This window comes from Pygoscelis adeliae, unplaced genomic scaffold (assembly GCF_000699105.1).
Source record: "Pygoscelis adeliae isolate BGI_AS28 unplaced genomic scaffold, ASM69910v1 Scaffold69, whole genome shotgun sequence".
Classification (NCBI taxonomy): Eukaryota; Metazoa; Chordata; class Aves; order Sphenisciformes; family Spheniscidae; genus Pygoscelis; species Pygoscelis adeliae.
In genome coordinates, this window is record NW_008825619.1 from 4,025,669 (window position 1) to 4,037,507 (window position 11,839).

At 40.9% G+C, this 11,839-nt stretch overlaps 1 protein-coding gene across 1 annotated transcript in view; it reads left to right on the forward strand.

The window, feature by feature from the left end:
* SHROOM2 (shroom family member 2) overlaps positions 1-11,839 on the forward strand; it is a 143,579-nt gene that overhangs the window by 91,457 nt on the left and 40,283 nt on the right. Inside the window, exon 3 of the mRNA XM_009333417.1 lies at positions 7,224-7,352. Coding sequence (XP_009331692.1) covers positions 7,224-7,352 — 129 coding nt within the window. The remainder of the gene's footprint in view (positions 1-7,223; positions 7,353-11,839) is intronic.

An 11,839-nucleotide genomic window follows, 5' to 3' on the forward strand; every position in this document is an offset into this window, starting at 1 on the left:
CAAATTCAGAAGTGAGCTGTGGGTCGGGTTTTAGCAGGACTTTGGTATGTTGGGAAGACCAAAAACCGGTGGTTGAAGTGCAAAACCATCAACCTGGACAGAGATGTTGTGGGCATATTTTGAGTTTTGAAAAGCCTAAAAAGTGACTTTGCATGTACGTATAGATGTGTGTGTGTGCGCATCTGTGTGTGTGTATATATATATGAAAAACTTTTTTGAATCATCTGTATTGGTTATGAATGACAGACAGTGAAGGTTTACTTCAAAATATATTGTGGGAGTTTTTTAATTTGGGGGGGGGGATCCTTTAATATAGGATTGTTGCATGAAAATTTTCAGGGGACTTTCTGCATTTTTCTTCTTTCTCATATTCTTTCGCACATGCATACCACCACCCCTTCCTTTCTCCATTTTCAAAGAAAATGAAGAAGAAATAAAGTGGGAGAGTAACTGTGTTCAGGAAAGATGTTCAACCTCAAGTTTTGGATGCTTTGTCCTTTTAAAATCACTTTTACCCATTGCTTGGTTTTCCGTTACATCCAGAGATACAGAGAGGTATGTCGGGAGGCAGGACAACACTGAAAATGGCAAGGGGAAAGGAGGAGGGCATTGTATTGCACTTAACCTAAAGCTTCTTTATGGAATTGATAACAACGGTTTGAGCCTAGATTAGGATAACTCATGGTTGTATTGAATTATTGAGAATGACACAAGAAGCTGTTCACATTCCTTATATAGCTTTGCTGCTGGACCTTAGTCTTTTGCCAGATTTTAGGTACTTCATTCCTATAGTACCCTGGCAGATAGATCTGCCAGTGGTGACTAAAGTAACGGGAAGTAATTTGAATTCTATGAATATAGTTGGCTGAGAGAGAAAACACCTAATGTCTTTGTCTGCCGAGGGCAACGACTCCTTCAGTACTCTACAGAAAGGAATGTTGTTTGTCTGTTTGAAGGGAGGGTAAGAAGAAAGAAAGGAGGTATTTTGACCAAATAAGTGCTCATTCACAAAAAAGAGTTGATTCTTTCAGATAGCAATTTTATCTTTTTTTCTTTTTAGGAAAAAAAAAATCATCCTGTTCTAGTTGTGAGCTCCCAGGTTAGGCAGGTGGACACATGAGGTCATCACAATCTGAAGGGAAAAATACATTGGAACTATTTTTGGAAGGAAAACTGATGACATTGTTATTTCGTCCTATTATTTGAGCCCCCTGTGGGTAACTGCAACTTCATGGTGGTTTTCACCCTCCTTTTTCTTCCCCCCAAGGATTCAGAAGACTGAAAATATCTGAATAATGTTTTTCATAAATTGAGTGAGTGATTTGGTAGTTTATTTACAGTGGCTTTTTTCATACCCATTTAATTGCATTGTATGTTGCTATTCTAGTATATTTTAATCCATTGAGCACAAGATTGGTGAACTGAAAAAAAAAAAAGAAAAAAAAAAAACATGGCTTGGAAGGACTTTTTTTTTCCCCCCAGCATATACAGATTTGTAAAATTTGTTAAAGTGTTGGCATGTCTGGCCCAGTGTACACATGTTATTTTAAAGGAGGTGAGGTGAGAAAGCTGGGAACTATGAAGTCATGCGGGATTTATGAGGGGACAAGCAAGGGCACATGTGCTGTCACTACAAATTCTTGAAATTTCTCTACATGGAATAAAAAACGATGGATGAGCGGCTTGCTGAGGAGATCCCAAAGACTGAGCTTCTCGTAGTTACTCGTCTGGGTGGCGCGGGCCAACGCTGTTCGTAACTAACCGTCTTAATGATGTATGAGAGGATTTTTTTTCCATAGGACAAACAACTGCAGCATGATTTGGTTTATTTGGCTTTGGAACAATCCAAGGGCACCTTGTGAGGCGTACCATTCAGTACGTGCAGTGTCCGAGCGTGCTTCTTGTTTGAGAATGCCAATGGATTGTGCATTTGACCTTTAAGGACGTGTAGGTTTCCATTTTATCTCAGTGCTGCAGCCTGTCTGCATTTCCTTAGCATTGCATCCTTGGCGTGCAGGCAGGGCAGTCTTGCAGCCATTTACCTTACACTGGAATCGGGACAAATTCCTGGTTTAAAATAGGCAGTTTGGACCTCCTGCTGCAACTGTCAAAATGTGAACATGGGCGATATTAAAAACAAAGCGCTGGAGAGAGGCTTTGCTTCGCTGCTGAAAAGTCTGAGTCGCAGCTTGGTGAATGGAGGGAGAAGAGTTTTATTTTGATAGCTGCTGTTCAATTTAACTGCATTGACTGGTTCCCAAATTCTGGGGCTTGCAGGGAAGTTGTACTTTGAAACACGGGGACTATACTGTGAAACAGTGGTCTGCAGCTTTGCGAACAAAAATGTTCTGTAGAAACTAAAGTGACTGAAAACTGAATACACTTTTTTTAAAGAATCTTTAATCACTAAAACACTTTTAACTCAGAGAATTAGTGCTGACGGTGTGTAACAGTTCTTTGTAGATACAGCTCAGTTCTGACTGAGGCCACTGACTCGTCCTTCCTTTTAAATTAGAAAAATTGGGAATTCTTGTCTGAACCCAGGTTTTATTTCCTGGTGCAGCTGATACAGATGAACACTAGGAAGCATTGTGTTCGCAAGGACTGGCATCAAATGCCCTCTTCTGGTTAGATGTGCCGTAGGGGGAACCCTGGCTATAAACAATTACTACTGATTGGAAGCGGTGCTGTGAGTTCTGCGGCCTGAGACCTGCAGCCGCCAGAGAACAAATACTGTGGTGCAATGTGTTTCAGGGTCAGAGGAGAGCAGTGTACCACTTTAATGTCCTGCGCAATGGTTACTTATCATGAGTAATAATAATAAAAAAACAAATAGGAAAGCTGAAGTTGAGTTCTACTTGGTTTTCAGAGTAGCTGCCTTCATCGTGGTGAGCCTGGCCGGGCGGGGGCGCGGGGGGGCGGCGGTGCCTGCAGGGTTTGCTGGCAGGTCCTGCCCGCGCCCCGAATCCTTCCCGGTAGTCGCAGGCAACGCGCTGCTCCGTGTTTGCGTGGAGGTTTAAAAACCTCCGTATGGCAGCTTTGTGCTGCCGTTATTAGCGTAACCCGGCGGGGGGGGGGGGGGGGGGGGGCTTTTTGTGAACCGGAAAGGAGTTTCTTTTTTTTTTCCCCTCCAGACGAGCTCAGCCATTTTGAAGAATTATTTAGATTTAACATGAAAAGTAATCATATGGATCGGTAAATTCCAGGCAACGTAAGGACATGAAATAACAGAAGATAGCCTTTAAAAAGGGAAGTGGCTGGGCAGTCCTGGTTAAAATGCCCCATCAGTATAACGCTTCGTTCATTTTCACATTTCCAAAGTTTTACCTGAAAAATCCCTGTAGGAACTGTTCATTACCTTGTTCTTGAGATGGGTCAGAATGTCTTTGTGTTGTGGGTATGTCAGCGCTGCTGGTATTAAAAACACTCCTTTGAGCTAAAGAGAAGGGGCCAGTAACGAGATGAATGACAGCCAGTTTTCTATTTCAGAAATACTGTACAGCCTCTGTCGTGTGTAGTTGCCGCTACTTGCAGTGAAAGATTTGCAGCCTTACGCTTACATGTGAGCCAGGAGTCGGGCCTTCCGTCTTTTTTGATTCAGCAGAGGGCTGGAACGAAACATCAACAGGCAAATAAATCCTAGTGATTGCTTTCCACCTGGATGCAAGTCCCTGGGACTGCCTGTCCTCCTTTTGCTTTGGGACTCCAAATGCAAAAGCCTGTATGGTAGGGTTACAACAAGGGTGCTCTTTGGTAGATGGGAATAAAACATAAATTCTGTTGGGGGGCGGAATACCTGCCTCTGTATCTGCTGGCCTTTTATCTGAACGGTACCTACAGGAATTCAGAATGTGTCTGAAAACAGAGGAAATGGCTCATATTCATTGATATTTTTGTTGTATGTTGAGGTAGTTCAGTTGCTTTATTCAATTTCCTGTCTACTTTTCATTTTAAAGATACTTTTCTGACTTTTGTTCTTGTTTACAGATAAATCTGCTTGTCCAGTCTAATTATTTTTCTCTCTTGCTCAAGGAAGTACATTTTCTCTCCTCCCCCCCTCATATCCAGTCAACCTCCTCGGTATTGCTGCAGCAATCTAAGCCAGTATCTCTAATCTCTACAGCCTGTGAAATTCAGAATGTCTTTTTTAATGACTTCCAAGCAGTAACTATAAAAGGACAGATTTATTCTGAAAAACTGCATTGGAAAGGTTGTTTTATTGCTAAAGTATTTGCACACACATGTTATTGAGACCACTATCTAACAGATTGCTTATAGTCCATAGAAATTGTTTTTTTTCCTTTGTGTCATATCTTCAAAGCTTATCAGCATTTTCCTTCCAGCAGCTTTTGTGAAAGCACTGGTAGAAAGACACTCTCAGTGAAATGCTTTTATTAATGCTTCCATTAATGCTAGAGGTTTTCTGGGTTGTAGGTTCAGATGAACTCATTCTGTCACTCAGAATTAATACAGAGGTATTACATTAGAATGTAAATGCTCAGCTTCCAGCATCTTTAGTTGCCTGCAAAATAGTCCTGTTTTGAGTCTTTTTAATCTTTTCTTTCCAGTCCTTCTACCCGTTTGTGCTGAGTTTTGGAATTAATAGCCATGTTGTGCTCCATTTACAGTTAGAAAAATTTGTTTCTTGAAGTGCAGGAAATAGTAAATGTAAGTAAACGGTGAGAATCCAGCGGAAAGCATTGTTGGCTATGCACAGTAACTTAATGTTTAGTCATGTTGTGGACTTCAACGAAAGCAGTTGTCTAAGTGATTCCACCCTCCAGGTATCCCACCAGTATTTTTAGGCTGTTTAGACTATGATGTCTAAAAAAAAAGAACCTCTCGGAAATCTCCGTGTGTCCACGAATACAAAAAATGAAATGGAACTTGTAAGTTCTTATCCACTTGACTTGCCTCACATCACAACTCAGTCCAGTCTGTTCCTCTCCTTGCTTGGCTGCTCAGGAAGATGAAAGTGGTGGTGGATATTGTAGCACAGAAAATGCCATCTGAAAATGATGTTCATGTGGCAAGAAACTATCTTATGAAGATCTTGAGAAGTTCCATGAGGTACAGTACTGACTTTACAAGTGCATCCCTTCTGTTCCTTCCCAGTGATTGAATACCTCTACCATTTGCCAAACTCATAGCAAACCGTCACAGAAATCCTCCTTCCCAACCTTTATTTCCTCACGCTCCAAACTTTGCTTGTATTGTGCTAGATGTCTAGTCTTGTGTTTCCTTAGTGGTGCATCCTAGAAAAGTAATTGTCTCATAATAGATAAACCTTTTTGCTGAGTTGATGCCTAGGAATTTGAATCTATTGAATTTGCCTAAATAGGTGTTTGTGGTTTGCTGAGCTGGTATCAATACCATTAGAGGTGAGCTGTGGGGGAAAAAAAAACCTTCAATGTTTTGTGCAGCTGAACACTGGAATGATTTTTTTTCCATGCCTGAACACAGGTTTGGGCCCTTGGAGTACACAAGGACCGTCTGGAGCCCAGCATCGGGTGGCCGAGCAGAATCTTCTCCACTTGTTTGTACTGAGAGTATTTGGGCTCCTCCACTGACTCTGAATTTCATATTCTGCCAAGAAAGAACAACATAGTGATGCTCCGCTTAACTGTTTCCTCTTTTGTCATGCTGGGAAGAGTAGGCTTTTGTTTATGGAAACAATTACTTCTTTTTTTAGTGACAGTAATGATGCTATACTTCTTAGTGAAATTACAGCTTCCCTGTATAATTATTATTCTCCTTTTGTAGTCCTGCATGCCGAGTTTGGAAAGGCAATTCATCATTGAATTCATCAGGTCTTCCTGAATGTACTGCAAAAAGCTGTGTACTCAAATTTGACCTGTTTTGAAGATACTGGGTTTATACTGAGCTTTAGTTTTGTTCTCTAAATCCAGTGGCTGTCTGATAACCCAAATTTATAAAAAGGGGGAATGAGTAAAAAAATCTAGAACTGCCTTTAGAGTTCAAGTTGAAAATAGGGAACACTTTCTCAGCTTAGCAAATTACTTTGTAACTTAGACAAATTACTTAACCTTGCAGTTAAGTGCATTAAAAAAAAACCCTGAAGAGCTAAGGTCCTGTAAATCTTTATTTCAGACTGTGGCTTGGAAGGATGGGATTTGTCTCACCTTATACCTTGTCTAAATTTTAAATTACGCTTCCCCCAAGACTGGCCAAAGAGAAGGGCAGGATGAATTACCTTCAAGAAGTTCCTGCTTCGTTCCCGGGTGACTGAGAGGGTCTAGACAAATGGCCTGTGCTCAGCATCTGCTCACTGAAACAGAAATAGCTGAATTCCACCCAGAAGGCTTAGTTAACATTTGGGAAAAAGAATGCACTTATTTCGTGAGTGCCGAGAGGTGTTACAAACAGCAAGTCCTTGGAAGGAAGTACAAGCTGTTGTTACTAATTCCTGAATGGAAGGAAGGGGCAGAGGGAGTGTAGAGCAGTTTTGCAGAAAGGTTTGCAAGGTACAAAGCTCTAACAACTTCTTGCTGTACTTCTTAGAAGGGATCTCTTCAGTTACATGAGCGTGTGCGTTTGGAGGTGATATCCAAGTAGATATTTGGGGACTTTGAATTGCTGAACTATTTTTGAGGTGTATTCTTTAAAAAACAAAACCAAACAAAATAAACAATAAAACTCTGCATACCTGGGGTGCCAGACATTTCAAGAGCTGAAGCAGAACTTGGCTGGAGTTAAAATTATTAGTTCTATCACTCTTACTAACTTGTATGAAACAATGTACATGGCTTTATTCCTTCCTGTCATTAACTCTTTTCTTCCCACCTCCTCCCATAAGCACATACCTACAGTAAAACCTTGCCAAAGCCCTACTGTACTGTTGACATGTTGTAAAAGAGTCATAAGTCTCAGTATTAGCTTTAACTGTTAAAGCTCTGGGTACGTCAGGTACTTTAAAATTTGTTTGCCTATCTCCACCCCTCCTAAAAACCACCCCACCCCCAAAATAAATAAAATTGGAGAGTATTGACGTTTCGCTGCATCTCAAGCATTTTAATGCTGCTGTCTTTTCAAAATCGGCATGCATGTAGAAAGTTGTCTCATTTGCTGTCATTTAAAGTCATTATGCCTCTGTCCTATCTGTATAGCGTTTGACTACTGCCCTGGTGTATTTTTTGCTGCATGTCACCTTACTGAACTGTTTGCGTTAAACTAGTACACTCTACCTCTCTCGTTTTCAGGAGGAATGACCTAGCCTGCAGGCCTCACTCCTGGCACGCAACCAAATTTACGGAAAGTCAGCCTGAGACAGCCACGTCACACCTTTCCTCCTCCAATGCCTGCACGTCCTGGCACTCGCGCTATCATGCAAGGTGAGTCTCTGTTTAAGTTACAGGCATTAAGCTCCAACAGCGAGACAATAATAATGTAGGTCATGACATTGAGTGTTTTTTAAAACCACGAATGCAGGATGATTGTATTGTACGTCTTTAGTACTGCCTGTCCTTTCAGTGCTTGAAGGGGGAGCATGGGAAGTTTGACATATGGATTTCAGAAACAGTATGTGATATGTGGGTGTGACTGAAAGGTAAGAAACTAGCTTTAAGGCACTCAAAAGGTTATGTTTCTTGCTCTGCGTTTCCTTTCAGTGTCCACTGGTAAAATCCTAAACCTTTATAAGTGAAAAGAAACCATCAAAATTAACATACTTAAGTGAAATAGTAAAGGGAGAAGAAATTGAGAAATACTGTTTCAGACTATTAAAAAGCCTGTTCCTAAAGGGAGAGTACAGAATGTTTTCCTGTTGGACTTTAAGGTATTACTGGTTCTATTAGTTAAACTGTCTTTCTGTCATCTCATCTTCCCTATAGCTGTGCTCTTGGTTGTGTAGAGAGGTAATAAGACCAATGATTTTCAGTCTCTGTTTAAAGCACCTTAACATTTGTTAGGTCGCATTCAGCACTAGGGGAGAAAGGCTGGCACCCGTCCAGATTTAGTTGTGAAACTTTAAACTTTTAGGTAATGCCTGTTTGTGTCTGGTTACAGGTTCTTGTTTGTTTCCTGCTCGTAGGTGACATTCTTCAGCATTTTCACAAGGGTTGCTTGTTTGTTGTTGTTTGTTTTTTCTTTTTGTTGCTTTTTTTCTTCTCAATTCCCATTGGGCCATAGTTATGCTGAGCATTAAAGAAAATTAGTCTGGTACACAGTCCCAGTTTGGAAAGTAGGCTTGTGTTTTCTATACTTACTGCTGTACATTCTCCGTCATTACTTCTTGATGTTCATTTATCATGGTAGTTAAAACAGAAGAACATTCATACTTTAAGATTTTATTTTATTTTTTGTGTCATTTTTACAATCATTTTTACATTGTTTGTTTCCTTTAGAAGCTCCCTACTGTTTTTAAAATAACTTGCTATCTGCCCTTAAATAAATAGACAGAAAGGTTTTTTAAAATGCATTTTGTAATACTTCATTAGCAGAAGTTTTAGTACGTTATATTTCTCAAATCCTCAATTGTAATTGCTGCTGTTTTACACTGATTTAGGGAGTTTGTATTTAAATTTCATGTAGATGGGCTGAATTAGATTTATAGGTTTGAAGACAGTAGAAGTCCTTGAACATAGAAATAAAATTCAGAAATTTCTAAAAACTTACAGAGTTCCTGGTTGCAATGCTAACTCGAGTATTTCTACTTTCGGTCTACTGAGTCTTCTGACAGAGCTGTAGATCAATATATGCTTCCTGTTCTTCCTGATGGTTGTCCTTGCACCTTGTGAAAGTAAAATATTACAAGACACATGTCTCAAAGTGTGATTTGATAGGAGCTGGGTGAATCACAATATTTAAAAAAGAAAAATATTAATTTGGTTCAAGGCCAGTTTGAAATGAGCTTTGGGCAGGAAATTGTGGGTGTAAAGGAAAAGGGGGAGGGGAATAGAGCAAAATCCTCTCCCTCCACATATCAGAAATAGCAGCAATTGCTGGTAGACATCAATATTAATAGAAAGGGCAAATTCTGCCTTCTCAGATGCTGCTGAAAGATTTAGTGGTTTTAGCACAGTCTAATACCAGGGTTCCCAGGGCACGGCCATCCTGAACCCCTTGGCTGCCTGTGCTGCCCACTTGAAAGGTGATGTATTTGGGAGATCTGCCAGTCCTGGTGTCTGTTGCCCAAGACAGTCTCAGTGGCAGAGCTGACTTCAGACTGCGGCTGCTGGAGGCCCAGCATTCCCAGAGTGCCAGCCCAAGGGTTTGGGTATTTTGAGGATCCCAGTTGCAGAGGGGGTGTTCTTTGGGCTTGCTCGTCTGCAAAAAGAGAAGGTGAGCAGCTTCAGAGATTCCCCACTTTCAAAGTACAATTCAGAAAACTGAGAGGCACCGTGCACTCTAATTCAAGCACCAAGCTGAATGGGACGCGCAGCAATCAGTAGCTGAAAACAGCAGTATGCAAGGAGATAATAGAAGTAGCCCCAGGAGGGTATATTTCTAGAATTTTCTATTTCTGGAATTTCTTGTCCTTCCGTGAGCTAAGCATCTGAGATTGGTATTCACAGCCTAAAATCTCTTCTGAATGTGCCTGCCTGCATTCTCTCTGTGAGTGTGAAAACTAAATCACTTGTAAAACATGGAGAGTTCGATCAGGAGGAGAGATGCTTTTGCTCTCTTCCAAGCAGGATATACCTGGATTTTGTGTGTTGGGGGGGTGGGGCACAGCTGGACAAAACAACCCTCTGAAAATTGTCCTTACTACCTAGGTAGATGCTAGATTAAGCTATGGGTAATTTGATTTGGTTTGGTTTGGGGTTTTTTTTTTGTTGGTTTTGGTGGGAGTTTTTTGCCAGCCTACTGAATTTGGACCTTTGAGAAGGTGCATGAAGCTAGAGGAAGACACACAGACCGACCAGAAGAGACTGTACCGGTGTAGATAGGAGAGAGGGTAGTTCTGGAGCTGAGCTTTCCATATCCGCCAATATATGAGTATTTTTTATCATGTGACTTTCATTCAAAAACTGTAAGCTATCTTGGGAGCACTAGGCTAGGTCTAGGCGCTTCTCACGCAAGGCTAAAGAGTTAGACTTTGTAAGCTTTTCGTGCCTTAATTTCCCTCTGTGAGTCTTCTGCTGACTTTTTCATAGAAGTCATGCCTTAACGACATGGATGCAGACTTTTTTCCTAGCCCACCCTAGACTAAGGCTGAGTGCACTTTTCTGGGAGGTGTGGATATGAACTATCTTAAGTTTAGACCCTGCATTTTCTTCCAGTAGGATATATTATAATAGAGAACCTTATAATCTTTTTTTTTTGTGTGCCCCTGGGTGTGCAGTTGAAACCAACATCCTCTTGTACTTCGTTCTGGCCTCACAGGTGTGGGTGTGAGGCAAGCGTGCTTTGAGAAGCCTGCTTAAACTGAGTTTTGGGCAATTAGGGTCAGATACATCTGGTCTGTAATCCCATGCGGTCTGAATGTGGTCTGATTTGCTGAGGTGATGTCATTTCTGGGAGGGCCCAGAAGCAGAAACTCATACCCCAGGGTTGGGAGGGCAGTGCTTATTGGCCGAAGTGGCCAAAGATGGTGTTTGTAGATTATTCCTGGACTTTACCTGCCAGACTTCGACCAGCAGTGTTAGGTGCTTTTGTGAATCCACTCTAAAAAATCTATTGAGAGAAGGATATCCTGGGATGCCGGGCTCGGGCAGAGAAATGGCTTTTGGATTCTCTTCCATGTCAGGGTTTGTGGGAGGATTGCCCTGCAGTTAAGGACCACAGGAGGCCATGCTTTGCAGTAACACACCATCACAAACTTTCCTGTCCTTTCTTTGAAGCTTTTGCTGCATCTGCTGGGTTTCCATTAGGCATTTTCTAGCAGGGCTTTGACCTCTTGTGCTGATGATCTCTGCTTCACATTTGATACCGGCAGATCTACGTGAGACTTGTAAATTGAGGCCTTCCTGCACAAGTGTCATCTTTATTTTAATCGATGCCAAGTAGCTCCTTAGTGCTGAAGAGGGGGAAAAATATCAGCAATTCGTAGCAATATCTGGCTTACATTTTTCATTAACAAAGGAGATCCTAATAATGACCAAAGCACTTTTTACATGAACCACAGTATCTGCCTAAGAAGGCAATTAAGACCTTTTTAAATATTCAGCAAGGTGTTTTAAAATGCTGAAAATAAAAGAATGAAAGAACAAAAAACCTACAAGATGAGGCCAATGCTAGTGTATCCTGTTAATAAAATGCTTTTAGAAAATAAGCACAAAGTATACCTTCTCTTATTTTACATAAATTGCTTTTGACCACGTTGTATAAAAAAAGTTACAAAGGCTATAGTAATGGCAGGAGGGAAAGCATTCTCATGTTAATACTGAATTCCAAAGAACTGTTTAGTTGAACTTCGCAATATTTTTGACAGAAAAAAAGATCTATATCACTCTTTGTATTTTTTTATGTGGACTAATCTAACTTCATTGCTAGCTTTCACAGGTTTCTTTACTGCACAAGATTTGATAGATGCTTCATATAATTATAGCTACAGGGAATTGGAATAATTCTGGGATCTCTACCAAGGGGCTTTGCATGCAAGGGCAAGAATTTGAATTTGGTATATAAAAGCAGGAGGGGCTGCCAGTGAAGTTCAAACAGGGAGATATGATGAGAATAATTGGAAAGACTATCGTCTCAGCATCAGTGTGTTGAATTGACAGGAGGTGGGTGCTGTGAAAGACATAAAAGAAAAGAAAGAAAACAGAACAAAACTGATTGGGTAGGAAAACAACAGCAGCAGCAAGATTTTGAAATAGTGTCCTAGGCAAATGATCCAGAGAAAGTACGATGTCAAAGATGACGTTTCTGTAGAGGA